Source organism: Cadophora gregata, assembly GCF_030347475.1.
Source record: "Cadophora gregata isolate MNR1 chromosome Unknown scaffold_4, whole genome shotgun sequence".
Lineage (NCBI taxonomy): Eukaryota > Fungi > Ascomycota > Leotiomycetes > Helotiales > Ploettnerulaceae > Cadophora > Cadophora gregata.
In genome coordinates this window covers 689,878-711,810 of record NW_026695927.1, presented here as the reverse complement: position 1 = coordinate 711,810, position 21,933 = coordinate 689,878, and the positions used below count along the sequence as shown (strand labels likewise).

Below are 21,933 nucleotides of genomic sequence, written 5' to 3'. Positions count from 1 at the left end.
CTTCAAGTTAGCGCAGAGGCCGCGGCAGAAGACGCAATAACGGCCAGCCACAAGTGTCTTTTCCGAATAGCTTTCTTTGCTCGAATTGGACGTACGGTCTGATATGGTTCTTTGGACGATGATGATGATAGGAAATATCAAGAGGCGATTGAGAAATTCGCGTAGCGAACCGTGCTGGTACGAGTTTCAGGGAAGCTTGTTTGTCTATATTAGGTGTGTTTGTAAATTTTACTTCCCCCTAAAATTACACTCATCCGAATAGGGACTTTGACTTCAGGTACCGCGAATGCGTAGTCTGAGTTACTTAGTCAGTGATGCAACATTAGCATAAATGCTGCTCCGCTGACATGGGTTTATAATATCTGGTCTCAGATCTTTAATTAATTTGCAGCTTTCGTAATCTTACCAAAACCCTGGCGCCGGATTCAGGTCTTCGTCATGGCTTGTGTTTGTGTTCCGTTTCCCAAAGTATTACAGGAAACAAACTGATCTCTTATTCATCACGCGTGGCTTTGAAGTATATTTCTATTTTGTCTGTTGCACAACAGAAGAGCTAGAAGCAACCTGGGATTCTCGTATAGAATTTCAGCGTATCTTCAAGCATTTCAAGGCATACAAATTCAAGGCCACTGCCCCGACTTGACATGCAGCTTCCCCTTAAACCAAGTCCCGGTACTTAGATCCAGATACTATGAGTTTTCGACTCAGTGGATCTCAGATGAATCTAGGACGGTGTCGTGATGATCTCCAGGATACCTCAGAATGATATCTTCCAGTCAGTTAGCAGGTGAGGCAAGGTCTCTCGCCCTTCCTAAAGGATCTCCTAAGACTTTAGACTGTACTTAGTACCTACCTACCAAGGTTCTGGGTTGCAATGTCCTAGTAAGAATATCCTTACCTGTGGAGGGAGCTTAATCGTAACAGAATCATGTAAATGATTACCGACTTTGATAGCAAGACTTGTCGAATTGTGACCTCAACGGTCTGTCAAGGCATCTCAGATAGCTAGCTTGGATCACTCCAAATCTTTACAGCTAGTCTTTGTCGATAATTGAACCAATTAATAAGATTCTGCACGCAACCTCTCGAGCGAGAATTCAGTCCTCGTCTTCGACACTTCTTCGCTGCAACAAATAGGTACACGTTGGTTTTCGTTTCTTGATTTGAAGGCTTGGTAAGAACTTAACCCCTGACTCTTCCAGTGCTATTTATTGTATGGCCCTTTTTCGTGACTTTAAATCCCAGGCATGTGGCATATTCTTGATTATCTGCATTATGTACAGCTTGTTACGATGTCTAAATACTTACTATTCACAACTTCTAGTACTTCTAAAGGACAGTGTTAATTCCATCGGCAACTGTCCAAGTACTTCCCTTTTAGTGCATTCACGTGCCTTATCGCTCCTTATCGTCACGCGATCTCCAAAAAAATGCGGAAGGCTCTTCAACCTGATTCGAGTCACGACAAAAGAAGTCGCGTATTTTGAATAAAGACATTTTTCTTCCATCCACATGTTTTCCCTTTCTGCATTCAGACGCAGTCCACTTCTACGAAACCTCATCACAGTCACGATGGAGTCCAAGAAAAACCCAGCCAGACGGCATCCATACCGTGGCAAGAAGGCCATGGGAACAAACGCAGCCCCTCGAAATGCCCTCAATACAGGTGCATCAGCATCGGCTTCTCCAGCTCCCCCAATACGAGTCTCAACTCCTCCTCTCACAGCACCAATTCCTCTCGATACTCCCCGATTTGCAGACCTCGCAAATGAATCTTTACTCCATCCTATCCTGATCAAGACGATCACGGAGGATCTCAAGTTCGACCATATGATGCCCGTACAGGCAGCTACACTCCACGACCTCCTCGCAAAGAGAATCGATTGTTTGGCACAAGCAAAGACCGGCACAGGAAAGACAATTGCGTTCCTCTTACCTGCCATCCAAACAATGATCAACAAGAACCACCGCGTCGGATCAGGAATCTCCCTACTCGTCATCTCACCAACTCGAGAACTGGCAATGCAAATCGCGAAAGAAGCTACGGCTCTCCTCCAACGCCTCCCACAATACAAGGTCAGCTTCGCAATCGGTGGAACCAACAAGGACAAAGAAGAGAGGAGCATTCTAGGCGGCTGCGACATCCTGATCGCCACCCCAGGAAGACTCTACGACCACCTCAGCGACAGCCGCGTCGTCGACGCCTTCCGCAACCTCGACACCCTCGTCCTCGACGAAGCCGACCGCCTCCTCGACATGGGCTTCCTCAACTCCCTCAAAGACATCGTCAAATGCCTCCCCGACAAAGAGAAGTCCAAGCGCCAGGGCATGCTCTTCTCGGCCACCATCGCCCCCCACGTTCAGAAAGTAGCAGAGCTCATCCTCTCCAAAAACTACAAGTTCATCTCCACCATCCCAGAAGGCGAGCTCAACACCCACGAGCGCGTCCCGCAGCACCTCGTCGTCGTCCCGGAATTCAAGGACGTCGCGCCCGCGCTCGTGGGCTCCCTTCGCTCAGAGATAAAGATGAATGGTGCTCCGACGTTCAAAGCTATTGTTTTCGCACCTACAGCCGCACTCGCTGATTTCTACGGCGAGATCCTGGAGAAGCTCCCTGGTATGCCTAAAGTCAGCATCCTGCACTCGCGCGTCAGCCAAAGCAAACGCACCAACGTAACGAACACTTTCCGCGAAGCGAAGACCGGTATCTTGGTCGCTACCGACGTCGTGGCCCGCGGTATGGACTTCCCGCTCGTGACGAACGTCTTACAGGTTGGTATCCCCTCAGACAAGGAGTCATATGTCCACCGTCTTGGACGTACAGCTCGTGCTGGTGCAGAAGGAAGAGGAACATTCATTGTTACAGAACCAGAGACGTTCTTCTCAACATGGACATTGAAGGAGATCAGCTTTGAGCCAGTGGCTGCGGATATTTCTTCCAAGGCGGAAGTGTTGGCTATTGCTGAGAAGATGGAAAACCATGCCAAGACGTACCAGGCGTGGATGGGGTACTATAAGAATCATCTGAAGGGATTAAAGTGGGATAACCACATGCTTGTCCTGGAGGCGAATGAGTTTGCGAAGTTTGGATTGGGTGCACCTGAGACTCCTGGAATCGCTAAGAGTACGATTGGCAAGATGGGATTGAAGGGTGTCAAGGGTCTAACTGTTGTACCTGATCCTCCGAGGGTCAACAGAGGTGGCCAAGGTGGACGTGGCGGTGGTGGAGAGGGACGTTCTGCTGGCAGTGGAGGTCGTGGTGGCCGTGGCGGTGGGCGTACTGGTGGATTCAACTGAAATCAATTTATCTCCTTGAGATTGAAGGAGCTGTACGATGATGAGAGGGATTTCCGGCACGATACAGGATAGAGGTGCTCTAGACTTTGGTTTCCTTGATTGTACTATAGAAGTTTCCTTGGTCCTTTGTTTTGCATTTGGGATATGGTGTGTATAGAGAGATACCCATAGCTAGTACAGTACAGCGAAGGCGCAGAATAGAGGTCGGACAATCAATTGATAGATTCCTTCTTGACACACTAGATAAGCTGTTCTCGTACGCTGCCGATGATTGCCGATGATCAACTTTCTACCTTTTCATGCTCAATTCTTCTCCCCTCATTCCCAAAAATTGTGATAAAAAGATGAGTTGAGGTCAACACGAGGTCATGCTAGGATAGTGATACGTAAGTGAAGAAGCGAGTCGTGGAAAGGAAATAGTGTAATAATATGATGGATTGTACAAGTATTTGATGTCTCATGAGAATGGGGAGCCGCCATTGATTGATGGCCACTGCTATCCTACTTCCTGCCAGAAATGGCATATTGTTTACTTTCTCGCTTGTCGCCCACCCAGTCGTTCGACCTTCAACTCGCCTCACAAGCTCTTCTTTCCTATGCGAACCAAATCCAATCCAAGGTATAGTACTCATAAATAGAAAAGTATCATAGTAAGCTGGGCGTGGCGTAAAATCAACTTAGTAAGATCTTCCCTTTTCTATTTCTCAGTTCGCTGAGCAAGGCCTGGCTAGAATGTGTCGAAGATGGCTGAATCTTAGTGCGCTAGTTCTATCCTCATCTCACTCCCACCACCTTATTATTGAGGTAGCTTCTCAAACCCACTGTCCCAAGCTCTGATCCATCTCCCTATCCGCCAAAAAGTCCAAACAAAGCCCATTAAACCTCTCCGGATCCTCCCAATAACACCAATGCCCACCCCAATTCACGCTCACACCCTTCGCTCTCTTCTCCTCTTTCTTCTCAACACAACTCCCCTCTCCGCTCCTCCCAGTCCCAACATCCCCATTAACCAACCCCACCACAAACAACGGCCCTTCAGCAGGGAAACACCCACTCCTCTCACTCGCCACGACCAAAACCTTCGTCTGACTCTGACTCTTACTCTCCGCCCCAAAAGTAGCAGCAATACTCCCCCTCCAATCCAACGCCGTATGATCCCCCATCAACTTCCCATACCACTCCTGCCCCTCCTTCATCGCCTCCCCAAGGAAGAACTCCTCATCCTCCCTCGTAACCTGCTTTCTCTCCTCCTCACTCTGGAAATCACTATCCAGAGGAAACGCACGGTACGCCAAACAAGCTTGTATCGTCCCTTTATGCGCAGTCTCCGGATGAGTCGCAAGAGTAGATTGTAAACCGAGAAGAGCAGACAGGGAATTCATCCCGCGATTACAATGCGTTAGGTCCCAATCCCCCACTCGATTCTGCAGTGGTGACTGATCGACGAAAATCATATGCGAGAAAGGATGAGTGGTGAACAGCGAGGCATAGCACCAGAGGATGGAGCACCCTAGCGAACCGCCTATGGCGCGCCATTGTTGTGGGGTTTCCTGGCCGGATGCGCGCTGTGAGGAGAGGGAGGGGGAGAGGGTGGTGATCAGTTCGTGGAGGTCCGTGGCGAGGCGGCTGACGTGGAAGCCGTGGGTGGGTTTGGAGCTGGAGCCGTGGCCGCGGAGGTCTGGGGCGATGATGCGGTAGTGTGGGGTTAGGGAGGGGATGTTGCGTTGGAAGACGAGGGAGCTGCCTGTGAATCCGTGGATCTGGGAGGCTGTCAATCAGAATTGTGAGTAATAGAGTATGAGTGTACATTGGATTTAGAATATAAGAGGAAGAAAGGGAGAGATCTTGCCGAAGGCTGTATCCAGACAAATAACTTCTCTTTGGTATGTATGAAATGCGTAAGACCCAGCAAATCCAAATCTGAACAGAGATAACGTGAAATCATGGGATACAAGATATCGTTCTAAACACGAGGATATTGAGATTGGAATAGCAGAAGCACCATTCGCTGATAGTGTTCAAATTGCCGGAGGTGGACTTTTGAATTGAGATGAAGAAAGTGAGATGGGTTCAGATACCAAGAAAGATGACCTCCTCGTCGCTCCTAACCAATCATATATCGTCCTTGGTCCATCCGTCACCTCTTGTGTTCAGAATTTCAAGAGACTGAAGTCACTTGACTCACTAACCAATCCACCAAACTGGCGCACATCTCTCTCTCTGTGCCACAGACACCCACTTCTCCACAAGCTACAAATAACCAGACAACCCAAGAGCACTTAACAAACCAATAGACTCAATCCCACCCCTATTCCCAGCCTCAAAAAACAAAAATCAAACTCAAACCCTGCCCAAAATAGGAAACAAACGAATTAACATATATGACGAAGAAAGTCACCCACCATAACCAACCAAGGCTTCCCCTCCTCATTCCTCTCCTCATCAGCATCCCCAGCCTCCGAATCGAAATACCTCAACACCACCCCATCATTCGCCACAAAGCTCTTCACTTTCGAGCTCGGCCACGCGGTGATTATCTCTTCCCTTTCCCTTTTACTTTCCCTTTCCCGTTCCGTCCCATTTCTCGTTCTCGTTTCTGTAGCTGTAGCTGTAGCTGTACCTTTGGGTATTGATGAAGCCATGCTTGCTCAGAGTGTGCTTCAATTAATGCTCAGATACTTATGGTTCAGGCGATTGTTGGTCGGGCTTGGTTGGGCTTGGTTGAGAAGAGTGGGATTGGGATGAGACGGGAGGGAGGGATGCAGGTAAGTAGAGAGGAGAGGAGGAAAAGGAAGATGGGTGAAGTGGATGAGATGCAGGTGAGTGAAGTCTGAGAGGTAGTGTGGTGGGTTAGATTTCGTTTGAGATTCACTGTGTCGGGAAAACGTCGGCTTTTAGCGGGGTAGCCTTCCCTTTACTTTTGGGGTGAAGTGCAAGGAGAGGGGACAAGTATCATTTCACAGTACACGGTCAAGTCTCAGATTGTTCAAGATCACTTGGGTGATATTATCAATGCCCTAGAAAAGGAACAAGGGCTGATTACTCATATTAATGTTCATTTCATTTGCTATCATATGGCTTGATATTTGACTGCTCCCTCCCCTTCGAATGCCCATCAGAGCAAAGATAAACATAAATATCAAATTACTTTTCGATTCAACTTGTACTTCCAAGCGGTGATGAGGGGCGTATGTCCATATCCATCCAGCTATCCAAAAATTCACAAACCAGGATCCAGAACGCCCAGTTCTGTGATCCATATGCTTCCGTCCATTCCATGCCAATCAACCATGCCCATTACCGTTCGTATATATTCATACGCCATGCCATCCGTCAATGAATACCGTCGTTCTTTCTATGTACCCCAAGAAGAGAGAAACAATGAATAGAGAATGTGACCGTAAATGTGAATGTAGAACGTACGCGCAATGCAATATGCCACCCCAAACCTCAGCCCAGCCCCAAAAGTGAAGACCAAAACCTGCAAATGCAAATGAACGCCCAATCCATCTCTCGTTTCTCTGTACTTTTGCTCTGATTCCGTTCGTTCCAACCCAGTCGTCTCATCCTCAATGTATAAACTCAAGCTCGCCTGATATACCACAGATCCCACTGTTGTTCGTATCTCTCGTCCGAAATTCAGATCAGACTGATTTAATGACCCGAGAACGGCGTAACAAGATCAACACTCTTCGGCCTATGGCTGGCTGTCCTAGGCGGTAACGGCCTGTCCATGCCCATCCCTCCGGTATTTCCGTACACGCCCGTCCCATGACTCTTCCCATACCCATAGCCTGCACCATTTCCATACGCATACAAATCCTCCTTACTCCTACCCGCAATGCCATAGCTCTGGCTTACCGCATACCCACCACCATTGGTATTTGTATAAGAGTTTCCCGGTGTAGCATTTGGCGTGGGACTTGCAGTTTTGCTGCTTGATGCGAAGGGTATGTAGTCCCAGACTCCTGAACCAGTGCGCGTTATTGAGCTCGCGTTGCTTTTTGGTGGAGATTCAGGATCGCGGTTTCGGCTGCTTTTGCTGATTTTGGGCAGGGCAGTTGCGAGTTCACGGAGGGAGGCGAGTGCTGTGGAGGAGCTGGAGTGGTGATATTGTGTTTGCTGAGGAGAGGTTGAGTATTCTGTTGAAGTGGGTTGGTATGATTGTGCTTGGGGGTATGGATCGGAGTTGAAGTATGAGCGTGGGCGGGATTGGGTAGGTGAGAAGCGAGGGATGATATCAGGTCCGTCTTCGTAGGTGGTTGTCGAGGGGTAGGAAGAGAATTGGCGGGTGTATGGAGTGAGCGGTGGTGACGAAGAGTAGGAATGGCTTCGTACTGGCTGGGAGGGGGCTTGATCATGCACTCGACATCTGGATTAACATGCAGTCAGCTTTGCGTACCTTGGATAATGGAAGTAAGGGTTACGACTCCCCCAATTAGGAACAGCGGTGCCCCCATTTCCTGGGACTGGAATGGTGCGGTGATGAAGGGAACTTACGCCTCGGAGCAATACAAGAAGGTGTTGTTCGCAGGTAAGAATTGCTTTTCGCAGGTCATGCTACATGGTTCGTCAGCTGCCAGTTCAGTTGCATCCGCCAATATGCACCCCACACATGGGGGTTCATCGTCCAGGAACAATCTGTGGCCAGCCTCAAAAGGACAGAAACACGGCTTGGGAAAAAGCAAAGCAGGATCTAGGAAGGGCCTACCAGAACTGGGGAAAGCTTTCCCCGCTATCTCGTCCTCCATACGCATCATCGTCTCTGTCTCGGTGACTGCTCCGGCCGTTCCATCCAGGCGTCACTTTACTGATGTGTTGGGGAGTCGTTCGTCGCGATACAGGCGCTGGACGCGTGGATTTCTTCTCGCTGACTACATAGTCTTTTCCAGATTTCCGGCGCGAATGGTGTTTCTTCTCAGAATGCGTGCGCGGGGAAAGCGGAGGTGGTGAGGTAGCTACTGCGTGGGTACGCACAGGTGGAGGTCGTGACTGCGCCAGTTTGGCGGTTGGAGGAGAGGTACGTATTTACCCCTCGATGTGTGTGTGTGTGTGTGTGTGCGGAGAGAGAGAGCGATTAGGAGGAATTGGTGTGAGGGGCAGTCGATTGACGGCTGTATGTATGTATATGTATGAGTGAGGAGAACCAGAAACGCGGGGGTGGTCGTGTTGTGTTTCGGTGGGAGGTCTTGTGATAGTTGGCGGAAAGCGAAGTGATAAATGACAATAATAATCAAAGCCGATGAGTTGGTGGAAATTGATGTGAAGAAGGGTTGGCTGCGGCAGGTGGGATGGATGTGACTGAATGAGATAAGGTAAGGCCAGGATGACTCGATACAGCAGTCCGCGCCTCGGTCTTATGAGAAGCGATAACGGCGAGGATCCCGGTGCAGTTATATTATACAACCACCGCTGAAATGAATGCACAGTGTCTCGGAGGAGAAGCTTCGTTCCTTGGAAGCAATATGAAATATCAGCAAAGCGGCCGACAGCGGAGCGATAATGTCAGAATTATCGTGAGATATTGTTGTTGGACGTGCTGGTTGGATTGAGGGGTCCTGGTTGATCCGGGGCAAGGCGATGGATGGTGTTATCTCGACCCTGGCAAAGATGGAGACTTGTCTACCAAACACTGGCGGGCGGCTTTGGACGGCGCACTGTAGTGCCGCGTAGTGTCGAGTAGGACGAGATAGGGCAGAGGCAGAGAATCGAGGCAGTTGGTTGACTTGGTCGGTTGTGATTGAATTGAACTGAAGTGGTAGGTGACTGAACGACGGTGCGTATTATCTGGGAGAGACAAGGAGGGCTATATCCGTCTCAATTGAAAGTTCGCATTAATTCGATGTGGAGACGCCTGAGAACGTGTGCGCTTTGAAAGGCTATTGTGAGATCACCTTGATCGGTAGGACGTCCGGATTGGGTTGAGTAAGAGCTTTTAGTTCTGTCTGACCGCTAAGGTGTCCGAAGATGGCGTGCTTGTTGTTGCTCTAGTTTTTCTCAAAGGCGAGCGTGGGTTGGTGTTGATAAAGTGGTTTGTTGATCGCACTCAGCAAGTCATCCGCTGAAGAGTGTCTAGCCGAGGGATGTGATAGTGATCGTGTTGTGGTTGAGTCGAGTCGAGTCAAGAAGCATACTTATATCAGCGGACGGGGCCATCCAGATACATATACATATATTGGGGATGGCAACCGAACCTGGCTGCGATGGCATCATAATCAGGTACGACTCATCACTCCCCCTCACATCACCAACCAGGGGGATTTCGTGCTTCTGCTTCACTCTGGCTGCTACTGTAGGTAAGGGTAAGGTAAGGTAAGGAAGGTTATGCACGTTGCGCGCGTTCTTGCGTCTTCTCCTGACATTTCCATGTCATCCGTCTCCGCCTTTCCTCGATGCCGTGCTCCAGCTCCGCACCAACAAGGTCCACGTCCACCAAGCTCTTTCACATCTTTTCACTTCCATTCCTATCCACATATAGATTTACCTTATCCACAACTCAAGTCTCAGCATGCAGCATCATCCGCGATCCAAACGATCCAGACCAAACCCCCCACATGTCTCGTTTATGCCTCAGCTGCATCTCCCCTCTCCTCATCTCTGCCTCTGCCTCTCATCAATCAAAGTGCTCAAAGTCAAGACAACAAACAGGCCTCTAGCGAGTCAGCCAGCCAGAGAGCCAGAGAGCCAGCCTGCCAGGCCAGTCGTCGATCCCACGCGCCCTTCCCATCGTCCAATCAACATCTCAATGCCCACCCGAACAAAACACACAGAAAGCCCATCACAGCTTCACACATCAGACCAATAACCAACCCCCTGCAACAGCAACGGCAAATCCACCGACCCATCGATCCTCAGCTGTTCTATCGCCCCATTCATTACTGTATCACACCAACTCCTGCCCCTCCTTCCCTCCCCACCCCCACGACCCTTTCTCCTGCAGGCACAACCGCACCAAAGAGGAAAGCCGAGACCACCCTGTCAACTGCTCTCTTTGCTTACTGACACTCGCCACCGACTCAATAGATTAATTGCCCTCTATAAATACCTGCTGTACCATGATATGTACAGTATGATAACTCTACAGAGTCTCAAATGGGGGTCAGTCACCCCGGATCTCGTCAGAGGCGTCAACAAGAGAGGACATGACTTTGACCACCAGGACCCTGACAGCTAGCTATTGGAGGAAGCTCAGCACCCCTCTGCTCCGTTGGCTTGAGCTTGCATATATCCAAAGTAGGTTTCGATACCGCACTGTATATTACCAACAAGCAAAGGCAACATGCAACTTGAGTTTTCAATTAACTCCTCCCTCGGTATTCCAAACTGGGGAGGGAAATAAGCTCTCGGTCTCTGCGGTCGGTAAGGACGAGACGAGGTAGGTACCCGTGGGGGTATCCAGAAAGGATAATGGTTGTGTTGCGTTGCTGTCTGAGAGCGAGATCCCACAATTCAGCCGAGAGAGAGAGAGTAATAATGCCCCTCTTCTGTGCCTCTGTCATCCCTTCTTCTTCCTCTCCAATCCAATCATCAAACCCACACCACCTTGAAATGACTACCTATGGAACATACTAATGCACGAAATCGAAGAGTCAAAACAGTGGAGAAGATATACTTTTCCCTCCCTCCCTTCCATTACATCAGCTCACAAGAGAAACTTCTTTGAGGTAAAGAGATAGGATGAAATCGTCGCATTTCCCGATTGCAACATCCGCTCGCTAAGAAGTTTTTCCACTCATTTCCAAAAACGTCGGTATATCTTCCTATAACATAGCATGGAAAATATGTTGTACTAAACAGTTAATATACAAAGTATACACAGGGAAATGCCATCGGAACAGGCGGATACCCTCGGCTTTCCCCCGATTCTGTTATCTACCTATCTCTACCTATCTCAGTCTCATCCCACCTCACGCGCCTGGCCTCATCCCAAATCCCTTCAAGAACTAACAATTGATAGCGGCTGCCGTTCCTCTCTCTTCAAAATACCCTTATCTCAACCTCCCACAAATTCACAAATTCACAATCAATCAATCCATCCAACCTTATCTCAACCTCAATCTGAAGCTCTTCATCACCCTAGCTGACAACACAGCGTGATCACAAAACGTCAGCGGCGTCGGCCATCCAGCCCCACGAGTCAAGAAACGCGCACCCATTTATCCTATCCTACCTGCCTACCTTACCTTGCACGCGTTCAACGCGCAAGAAAATTGCCTTATGGATCCTCACAACCTCACTGTAAGCTTATGGACCCTACAGCGAGCATCCCTCAACCGGAGACGTTCTAGATGTATACTAAGAAGTTTATGACTTCATATCACATGTCCTTCTAATTACCTTAGAGGCGAAATGAGGCCAAAACCCAGTGACAATACGGCGCTTCACCAAGTGGATAGTTGCACGGCTGTCTAGCGCTCGTCAACTTTTTAAGAGGTTGTCAATGGAGAGTCTAAGTTACTGAGAGTCTACCGACTATCAAGCAAGGGGGTGCGGTTACTGTTAACTTTAGCGCTGTATTGTCCCTTGGTCTCGGCCGCATCTTTCCATTAAGGTATATTCAGGTACAGAAAAACATGTGATATTTCTAATTTTATCGTGGAGAATTCCGACTATCAAAGTGGATGCAGATGCTGAGTTGTTCGTTCACTCGTTTCACAATTAAATTGCAGGCTGTCCAGAACGATTGATTTTTTTTTAAGTTTTTTCTAGGAATATGTTTGTATCTCACCTCATTCGTTGGATTTTTGCTACCTAGAATACGAGCTGTTTCTTAGTCAAGTTTTACCTTAGTTTACTTGAATGAAACGCAGAGATTTTTTTTTCTTTGCAGATGTATTCTCGGTAGTTCCTGAATACGTATGGTGTGGTTTGCGTAAGTGCCGGAAGTCGAGATTTATTTTTGGCATCTTGCTTTAAATTTAATTTGAAGCGTTTCATGGAGTGATGGGGAAGTATCCGTTTGGTTGTTTAGGCTAGGCACCGGGACAGATTTCTGTCAATCAGAAAGAGTCATGTGGAGACCGGTGAGGAGAATGGTGAAGAGCCTTGTCTCCTGTCTGCCGTGGAGCTCGCTGCCTAGTCGTCAGCCTTCAGCCCATAACCAGTCGTCCGATTCTCTCTACTCATTGCGAGGTTCAGTTGCTCTATTCGGTATACCTGCAGCAAGTTCGTTGACCGAGCACTAAGGCGATATGAAGTTCTTGAGTACACTCATGCATCTCTACCCAACCGTTACACCGCTCCGCTTGGCAATAAGATCCGAAGCCAGGCTCTCTATGTGGAACTCTTTCGACCTCAAGGTCGTACAATCGCACGTTCTTACCAGATGCACTCTTCTGCTTTCAGCACAGCAGAGTAGAGAGTGGGGGACGAGTAGGAGGCTGAAGTTGGTGTGGGGGTTGTCTGCTCTCTGCCTGGCTATATCCCAAGTAAATTACCGGGAAATGAGACCTGTCATTTTTTTGCTTTGACTTGTTTCTTATCTGTCTTAATATCAGGCATAAGCCGAGAAGGTGTTTCCGGATGCCATTCGTTCGGCTGAATACTGCTGTGTAGGGAGGCTGGTTGTGCAACATCATATCCCGCGCAAGGCTGGATTTTGGCTTGGCTTCTCCCATCAGGCTCTCGGGACGGCTGTCTATCAGACTGGGAGTCGGTCCGGAAAGTGCCGTAAAGTGAAGAGCTTTTTATTATGTTCTTGTTTTCAGGGGTTGTTCGAAGCTTTCGGTATTTGGTAATTATCAAGGTCTCGGTGGCTGCTACAATAACTACCTACCAAGGTGACATGAGATACAGTAGTGAAGAATTCTTCAAGTAATAGAGTACCTGTTTAGTTACTTCTACCCGTCCAGGTACAAGGTGATATGATGATAGACCAGAACTTTCTTAATAGTTCCTGTCGACTTTGTACCTCCGTGTTGCGACTTACCAAGAACTGCCTTGTCGCCACCTCTGCTTAAATTCCTGCTTAATAATTTCCTCCCTACAGTCCATAGATTAGAGCCAAGCATACCATCCTGGTTTGTATCTCACAGAGACAATGTCGCCTAGGAATTCTTATCTTGTCCTCGTCCTCAATTGCTCTTTGTAAAGGAAATTGTGGATTTTTTGTGATTTAAAGTGTTCCATGGACGGTTTATTTATTTTGTGAGAGAAAATTTGAGTGAATCCATCAAAAATTTCTGGCTGCTATCTTCGCGTGACATGTATGAAGAAACACGTCTATGCTTTGATACTTCTTCTTTCATTGGCTGCGCCTTTCATTGTTCACGTGTTCTAGTAGATACCGCTGAGGCCATCCAACAGGCATAATTGTTCTCCTTTCATTGTCTCAGCCTTTCTTTGTTCGGTGACTCACGAACAGCACTTCAGCATACGTGTACGGTATATTAACGGCATTACCTTGCTTCTCTCGCGACGGCGAGTACGAACTCTATTCAAACTCCGCATCGAGAACAACATGGAACACACCAACTCGTGCTTCGACTCGCTGTCGATAAGTCGAAACGACAGCCGCGAAATCGCTCCATCAGCACCTGGACCTTGGAGTTCGCTTGCGCATCTCCTTCGCACAAATCGCAAGCAAGCCGTCGGCGAAATCGCTACATCAGCACCTGGCTCTCTGGGTACGCTCAAGGCTCTGCCTCTTGAGCTCCGATGGCAGATCTACGAAGCGCTCCTCTCGACCCCACATATCATCTTCATAACCGACAAAAAAAAGCATCAAGAGGATCAAGGTATTCTCAGATTCCTTCTGCTAGTCAACAAAACAATCCGGAAAGAAGTCCAGGACCTCCTTGCCATACTCCCTGTCAGCTACAAGTGGTGCTTCTCTCCCAACATCAAGGTCTCTTACGTCAATCTCTTCAACCCGGAGGTCACCACCTTCCGCATTATCAACACTAAGATCGACTACCAGCTGAAAAGAGACTGGACAGCCAAGTCGTTATGGCATATGCTCCTCATCCTCTTTCATTGCGACTTGAATGGCCAACTAGTATTACGCCATAATCCCCGCACAGATCATTTAATCGATCGATCCGAGCCATCGGATGATCTTCTGTCGATTATGCTCCGTAGTATCTTTTCCGACCCCTCTGACTACGCACCAAACTTTCGCCGCATCCCCCTTGACTTGAGCAATGACTTCAATGCTGAGTTCGACCAGAACATACTGGTCCCTACCAAAGAGTTCGTGCAAGTACAATGCGGTCGATATGAACTCTCAACTGTTGCGCATACCATTTGCTTATCATCGTCAGATGCAGGCTAGGGGTCTCAAATGGGACGACTTGATCAGGGAGGTTTGTCGCTTGGAGGAGGAGAGAAAACGAGGGAATTCTACGACTCCAACGGGAAATGTTGATGATCCTGTTACTCCTGAGCAGCAGCTGCCTTGTTATCGTGGAGATGATGAGGTAGAGTGTCTTGCATGGCCACCTGCTGGTGGTTGGTGGTGGTAGCCTCTTTCTTCTGCAAGAAGTCCTAAAGAGTGACATGACCAGGATACAAATGACAGCTTCGTCCACAGCTATGCCATGCAGACGATGGAATGATTAAATCTTATTTCACTCTCAAGTTACATCGGAGATAGCGGAAATCCACAAATACAATACCTAAAATCAAAATGCGACCAATGAACTTTTCTGAACCATTCCTATGCGGCTAAAATCCTCCGTGGCATGTAATAGCTAAGCGTGATTCTACCCTTTTGCAATATGACGAATTTATATCAATATGATTTCCTTCTATATCCTCTGACTATTAGATCAAGATACCTTGCTATTTCATTTACTAAAGTCCTCAGATCTTACATGACTAATCCACTTGAAATTTTAGGCATTTACTTCATTAAACACACAGGCGGGCGATGTCCATGCCCAATCCTCGCCTGCGTACCTGTGAGAATCATTGTTCCATGCGTCAAAGACGTACTCACAGCTAACCCAGATCCCGCAAAGCCACAAAATTGTCAAATTACTTCCCTTGAGTCGCCTGCTTAACAAAAAAAAGACACCCTTCTCTACACTTGAAACCCATATTCCTCATCACCCCACCATGCATCACAATCACCAAACCTCCTATCTAACACCGCCCTCAACCTCCAAACTCTCGGAGCCCTCACCCTTCTACTTGGCAACAAGCCTCACAACCGGAATCAATGAACGGATCGGGATCTGCTCTGCACTTGTCATTGTTCAGATTTTAAGTTCTTCGCGTGGTGGAAAACATATGATGTGGCTGAGCTTTTCGCTAGGATGGTGCACTTACTGCTGTCGCTTACATTAGACTTCTGCTGAGGTTGAAAGCGGAGAACAGGAAGAAGGAGGGGATAATGGACGAATGAGGTAGCAGTGATTGCTGACAATGCTGTGAGGGATTTTCTTCGGGATTATCAATATACCATGTGGTCGATTTGTTTTGTTGCTGAGGATTATTTTTATCAGTCATGAAAGTCATGAAGGGAGTTGAGGTAGCTGTCCTGTAATGCTCGTCGTATTCTAGATAACGCGGTTGATTCTGGAGCGCTCCCAAATATGATCATGACAGGATCGTCGTTTGATTGAGCAGCTTGTAGTTAGCCCCTATCCTAAGCGAGCATCAAAACAAACATGATAGGCGCCTGGCTCGAGACTTTTCGGCACCTCTAGATCCACAGGCAGTGAGAAGATAAAGTTTTGTTAAACCAATACAAAATCAATCAGAGTGGGGAAATGCTACTGGTTGTGTTCAAGGGATTTATAAGCCAGCAGTCAAGTATTCCATCCGGATTTGGAAAACACGTGCCGTGCTCGAAGCCCCGTTTTCTCAACAGTCTCACTTGCATGAATTAAGAGGGATTTAAGTATGCAATTGCATAAAATTTCAGCAGAATCCAACTACCAAGAGAAGGCCTCATCAACAAGTATATAAGGCCTAGCCATCAAATTCCTCGTCGATACATCAGAAAGCTTCCGTCGCACATCATCCGCCAGGCCTGGAGGCCCACAAACCACAACCCCGACCAATCCGCTCCCGCCTTTTGTAGACTTGGTCAATTCTTGACTGAGAACAGCATCGAGATCAAAGCGTTTCCCGATGCTTGTCTCGACCTGTACGTTACTTGGCAAAGCAGCTAGAACAGGTCGCAGCTCAGTTACCAGCCCGCTCGTTCGGGTCGACCAAAGTAGTTTTGCCGGTTTATCTGCGTTCTTCTTTAGATATGGAAGACAAGCAGTGATTCCTACACCACCGGCAATATACAAGATATTGCTGCAGGGAGAAAGCTGAGAGCTGACTTGGCCGGAATGGTGATATGGTCCGTCGATTAGAACCCGAATGCGAGCTGAACCGTTATCTTTAGTCACGCGGGCCAGGAGCTGTTTTGTGACCCCAGCGCGAGCCCGTGCAATGAAGGTCGTGGTACTGTGTGCTCCTGATGCCGACGTGTTGCTAACAGCTCGAACGGCGCTGACAGTAGGCTCTGACTTCTCCTGGTTGGGTGTACTGTCCTCGGATGTAGATGCTGGAGCCTGGCCTGGGCTTGGAGTCTCCTCTGGGATGTTTCCAGGGGTGAAAGCTACCGAGAAGGGATGTGTCTCCCAGAAACGCCAGCCAAGTGTTGGGAAGCAAAGATATGCTACCCCGCCCTTGAGCTCCTTGCCTTGGATATCGATGCGGATATAATCGCCTTCGACGTCCTTGATTGCAGTCACGATGGCTGTACGACTGCCTTGCATTGCCATACGTAAGACGCGAATCAGGCGATCGGCTCCCCAGATTCCACCGGCCACAAACATCCATATCTCGTAGCCCCAATTGTATGTGTAGAGATACCAAATATGGTAATAATAGCCGATGAGAAACAACAGAGACAATGCGATGTGTGTCAGAAGGAAAAATTCATAGAATTTCTGACGCACCCACAGATGGGAGAAGGGAAGCATGGCGCATACGCAGACAGTGGCGACAATGCCCCAAGTCCAATAATCCCGTGCAAACTCTGCTTTGTACATATCTTTGGCCATGTAATATGCCATCAGCATGAACGAATGTATGATCGTCTGTATGATCGCCCAGTATCCGAGCCAACGATGCAGTAGGAGGTAAGTACCATAGCTCCAGTCGGTGATGTAAAGCAGTGGGCTGTTTCTTGCCGCGAAGAGAAATAGTACAGCGACGTTTCCCATCGCCATGGAACCTGCTCGATTACCCACAATGCTGAGCGTTTGAGCGCCACGGGTGAGAAAGCTGGCTTGGGGTCGGTGGTAGACGTATGGCGTGAGGAGCAAAATAAGGTTGAGGAAGCTAATCAGAAAGATGTACATAGCTTGACCGCGTGTAGGTATGATGGCTCCAGCGACGGGTACACGGTGATTAGATCCCCAGGTTGCTGAATAGATGATTCGTCTCTGGATTTCATTCCACATTGAGTTTTTCGACAGACCAGGGACAAAGCGTAGCAACGAAAGGAAGATTGGGAGGAAGATTCCTACAATCGTGATGACAATCCTATTGATTTCAATGTTAAATCCAGTGAGAGGACATGAGGTGGCTGCCACTCACGTCACAGTTGAATGTCCGGCTTCGTTTACTTCGAAGTCATACATGTAGTTATACCCCATCTGCCATGTTTCGGGATCGATAAAACTCGTGACATTTAGCATGACCTTGCCACCGACTGTCATTGGAAGTGGGCTGGACACGTCAAAAACTTTCATGCCAGATGATGAAGAAGAGCCATGACTGTCGTGCCTGATCTTGAGCTTCATATGTGAATGATGTCCACTTGTGGTATTCCCAATGGTCACATTCATCCCATTAGCGGCGCGAGCCTCGTCTACTCGAGCGGCAGCCAGAGCTTCTTGATACGACATGGTCGGTACATATTTCGAGGTGCCTAATGTTCCGGTAGCGAGATGTCCCGCCCAGTAACTCTCCAACAGACTGAAAGATGGGTTGCCGGCTAAACGGCAATACGTGTCTATGCAGAGGGCCATTGTCTTCATGAACACTGGATCGGTGACATAACAGCTTGGAGGAGTTTTGACGGAATGATGTGCTGTGCCAAATGTCTCTGTGCTCTCGGTTGGTGTGCACGTTAGCAGTTGACTTCGAATTGCACTAGATGAACGGGCTGTCAGCATGGTTATCTACTAGGAAACCGAGTCGAGATTGCACTTGTCCGAAAATACTGCAATTTCTAGGTTGAACATTCGAGACGACTTACTATCGGCACGCAAATGTACATGTGGGGTTATACAACGTCTTCCCCCAGCCAATTAGACCTACACCATCGCCGTGTGCTCCTACTGCAAAAAGAAGGATGAGCAGGACTCGATAGTAGGATGAGCTTCGTAAAGCAGACATGGTCTTCAGTGAAAGCTTGTACTCGTCTCAGTTCGTTTTCTGATTTGGCTGAAAATATTCGTTTCCTGCGATGGCTGATGAGTGAATGGGAACATATATGTACTAAATATCCGTCAAGATGGATACTGGAACCCTAGACCCACAAAAAGACACCCAGAGAGGACGCAGTCACTAGTCTAATGCACACTATCAGGCCGCCCGCCCCAGCGGGTAGCGCAAATCTTGGATAAGCGAGTTGTTTATTTTCCAATCAAGACTAAAACTTCTTGTGTATTCGTCGATAATTCTGAAACAGCATAGTCCATGAGAATATTATCATTCTTCGGTAGAGAAATAACAGAGAACATGTCCAAAGCATGAGGCATAGAGTATTTATTCAGCGATGTTGTTTGAATCTACCATATCGTCACCGTGCTTTTTTGGCATATCTGCCCCAGCTGACAGAACGAACTTCCATGATTGTTTGCCTCGGGCTGATAGCTAAAGAAGACCTTCTCATTCGTGATTTCACGTAACATTCGAGCTCATTTGAGCATATTTTAGCATGTTCACCCAGAACTGGGTGCTTGGCCCCCTTGGCTTGCTTAGCCAAGCACCAATGACACTAGAGTAAGAGGCTTGGTATTTAATTCTCAGGCCAAAGCTCGCATGACTTGAGATGTTGTTTCCTCAGACTTATTTGAAAGATTGTTTCACGCCGCTCGCACTTTGTTTTCTTGTGGAGATAGTTTGCAGTCATTTCCATTCCGAGCGGATGCAGCATTGGTCTTGAGTAATATCTTTTGAGCTTCTGGTCTCTGATGCTGGCTCCACTGACTTCACATATCAGCTACGCACAATCTTGAAGAACCTATGAACGCAGCCTGGAATGATAGTTCCAGAGACAAACGAGAGCCGCAGATGTAGTGGTACGTAAAGAAACCCTTTTTCAACGGGATCATGTGATCAATGCTGCTCATCCAAGTACTCTAAGACATGTGCCCATGAAAGATATTTATCACTTGTTGATTATATAGGAGCACTGGTCTGAGAAGGAGAAACCTAGAGTTGATGATAGTATCATACTTGAAGATTTGCCATCTACCCGTGGAATATCTCTGCCTGCTTGAAATTTCTGTTTATATGAGATTCACGCGAAAATTGTCTCGCTAAGCTTGTTTAGTAGTGAAGCGAGCCCCTGAAATCGAAGATTGACGCTGTAGAGATAACTTCAAAGCATAAAGAAGAGACAAAGAGGGGGTTTTTCTCAGCCTTCTACAAATTTTCTTGGAAGTACAGGCGAAAATACCTTCAATACTATGCTACTTCATGTTAACTTTCAAACTGTCTGACCCCACGAGAGGTCAAGTGTCAACAACAGGCATAGCCGATTTGAACAAACTCTGTTTGGCACAAACACGATTACATAGGAGGATACCACCTCTGTTCATATTGCCCGGATCAAATTCTCTCTCGCAATTGCAGCTACACAACGGCCATGACAAAGCCCATTAGTCCCGCAGCTACAATTCTGAGATCCACGACTTTCACTACTAGCGCACCTCCGGTAGATGTCACTTGCACTACCCCACTTGTTCTTGTGCTACCATTTTTAGTTGTCCGAGTCTGACTCAGTGGGTTATTATTGTTCGTCTGGCCTCCTGCCTCGCTTGAGGTCGAAGTCGAAATTGTCGGCTCTGCAGCAGAGGTTTGGCTTGTCGTGGCTGTTGCTGATCCTGCCTGTGCAAACGATGTGGTCGCAGAGCTCGTCGCAGAGTCTGTCGTTTTCGGAGCTGTGGTCGTGGACGAAGTGCTTTCTCTCTCCGATGTGCTTGCCACGACGGCAGTTGCTGAAGGTCGGGGAAAGTTCGGCGTCGACAGTGAACAGAGGGGGGTTTTGCTGATGGAAATTGTTGCTTCTGGAATATAGTATGGGACAGGAGGCTCGTAGGCCACTTGAATGTATTAGTAATGTTCAGTCTGGGAGACCCTTGAACCTACAAGCAAATTCAGTGGTATTGCACTCCTTGTCTACACATTCGTCGTAAAAAGACAGATAGTTGCAAATACAAGTCTGATTGGTCAAAGGACAGTTCGAATTCGCCATGAAATTAAGAGCACATTCATTCTAATAGCCGTTCAAAGAGAGGATTAGACATGGGATGGAGTCATAGTGAGCCGGGAGGGGCAACTTACCGCACATGTTGGGAGCCCTTTGATATCTTGTGCATGAATGTGGGGCACCGAGAGAAGGATGGAGCTCAAAAGTGCTACGATGACTGACTGGGGCCCCAGGTTCTGCATTTTCAGCGAATGTTGTAGGACTCGAAGACGGTACTGTTCCACTCGATGCTCCGCTGCTGTGGGGAGGCTTTTATAAAGAGCGAGTGAAAGAATAAGGTATTATAGATTAATCTATTTGACTTGTATCAGAAGTCTAATATATTCAAGAAGACATTATGGAGAAGATACTGGTAATGGAGCAAAAGTCAATAGTTCTCAGCAAGCAATTAGGGAAAAAATGGATTGATAGAAAGCAAGTTGCCCAGAAAGTGCACTGCCAAGAATAAATACTAAAGCCAATATCAAACAGTATCACTTAGCTTGGGCCGCTTGCCATGCACCTGAGCTTGGACAGTTCAATGGATTCAGATGAGGCTGCATTCTTGGCTCTGTCTGGAGTCTATCATGCCTCGGTGAAGGCGCGATTTGTTAGAGATAAACAAGCCTTGTAAAAAATCCTGAGGTTAAGTCGACATGTGCTTGGTCCTTCTTGGTATGTGGGTGGAAGTATTAGGTTTGTTTCAGAAACGTCTTTGGATCTGTGACATGGGGAAGCGAGACGGAGAATGCCCAAAAATATACAGAGGCTGGGGTCGGAAGAAATGATGTAACATCTCATTTTTTGGCAGTGAGGTCTCCATTCGACCAGTTCTGTAAGTATCTAGTGAGGGTTTGATACAAATGGGCGTGTGATAGCGAGCTTGGAATCGTCTCATTGCTCAATAAGGACGATCTAAAATGTGTCTTGGCACTACCTTGACCGTACTCCATAGTGATGGAAAGGTGTGAAGTCGTACTAGAAGAAGATAAAACATAAAGTCAAAGTCAAAATATGGGCAAGGTTCCATCCCGTTGTAATTATCATTGGCATACGCTCTCGGAAGTTATGACTTGGTCCGCCTCGAGTGGTCGTTCAGGTCAAACAAGCACGCTCTCCAATGGGTAATGAAAGGTAGGGACAAATCAATAGATGATCATTTGAGTTTCTCGAAGGGCGAAGCTTCTCTGGTTTACGATGGTGGCTCC

The 21,933-nt window shown here is 47.7% G+C and overlaps 7 protein-coding genes across 7 annotated transcripts; 3 read left to right on the top strand and 4 right to left on the bottom strand.

The window, feature by feature from the left end:
* The first annotated feature begins 1,143 nt into the window (after positions 1-1,143).
* ONS95_010011 (uncharacterized protein) lies at positions 1,144-3,574 on the top strand. The gene is made up of 2 exons (XM_058503577.1): positions 1,144-1,174; positions 1,325-3,574. Exon 2 carries the CDS (start codon positions 1,513-1,515, stop codon positions 3,295-3,297), a length of 1,785 nt encoding a protein of 594 aa, XP_058360289.1. The 5' UTR covers positions 1,144-1,174; positions 1,325-1,512; the 3' UTR covers positions 3,298-3,574.
* Positions 3,575-4,109: 535 nt separating this feature from the next.
* On the bottom strand, positions 4,110-5,939 carry ONS95_010010 (uncharacterized protein; the record flags this gene model as incomplete). The annotated part of the gene is made up of 2 exons (XM_058503576.1): positions 4,110-5,057; positions 5,700-5,939. The coding sequence occupies 2 exons, from the start codon at positions 5,937-5,939 to the stop codon at positions 4,110-4,112; spliced, it is 1,188 nt and encodes a 395-aa protein (XP_058360288.1).
* A 1,012-nt stretch (positions 5,940-6,951) lies between these two features.
* On the bottom strand, positions 6,952-8,057 carry ONS95_010009 (uncharacterized protein; the record flags this gene model as incomplete). The annotated part of the gene is made up of 2 exons (XM_058503575.1): positions 6,952-7,669; positions 7,798-8,057. The coding sequence occupies 2 exons, from the start codon at positions 8,055-8,057 to the stop codon at positions 6,952-6,954; spliced, it is 978 nt and encodes a 325-aa protein (XP_058360287.1).
* A 1,564-nt stretch (positions 8,058-9,621) lies between these two features.
* On the top strand, positions 9,622-10,299 carry ONS95_010008 (uncharacterized protein; the record flags this gene model as incomplete). Its single annotated transcript, XM_058503574.1, has 1 exon — positions 9,622-10,299. The coding sequence occupies one exon, from the start codon at positions 9,622-9,624 to the stop codon at positions 10,297-10,299; it is 678 nt and encodes a 225-aa protein (XP_058360286.1).
* A 3,457-nt stretch (positions 10,300-13,756) lies between these two features.
* Positions 13,757-14,569, top strand: ONS95_010007 (uncharacterized protein; the record flags this gene model as incomplete). Its single annotated transcript, XM_058503573.1, has 1 exon — positions 13,757-14,569. One exon carries the CDS (start codon positions 13,757-13,759, stop codon positions 14,567-14,569), a length of 813 nt encoding a protein of 270 aa, XP_058360285.1.
* Positions 14,570-16,136: 1,567 nt separating this feature from the next.
* On the bottom strand, positions 16,137-18,993 carry ONS95_010006 (uncharacterized protein). The gene is made up of 4 exons (XM_058503572.1): positions 18,789-18,993; positions 18,506-18,710; positions 17,842-18,399; positions 16,137-17,787 (listed from the first exon to the last, which is right to left on the bottom strand). The coding sequence occupies exons 2-4, from the start codon at positions 18,643-18,645 to the stop codon at positions 16,176-16,178; spliced, it is 2,310 nt and encodes a 769-aa protein (XP_058360284.1). The 5' UTR covers positions 18,646-18,710; positions 18,789-18,993; the 3' UTR covers positions 16,137-16,175.
* Positions 18,994-19,333: 340 nt separating this feature from the next.
* ONS95_010005 (uncharacterized protein) lies at positions 19,334-20,928 on the bottom strand (the record flags this gene model as incomplete). Its single annotated transcript, XM_058503571.1, has 3 exons — positions 19,334-20,579; positions 20,626-20,752; positions 20,821-20,928. 3 exons carry the CDS (start codon positions 20,926-20,928, stop codon positions 20,110-20,112), a joined length of 705 nt encoding a protein of 234 aa, XP_058360283.1. The 3' UTR covers positions 19,334-20,109.
* Between the last annotated feature and the right edge of the window lie 1,005 nt (positions 20,929-21,933).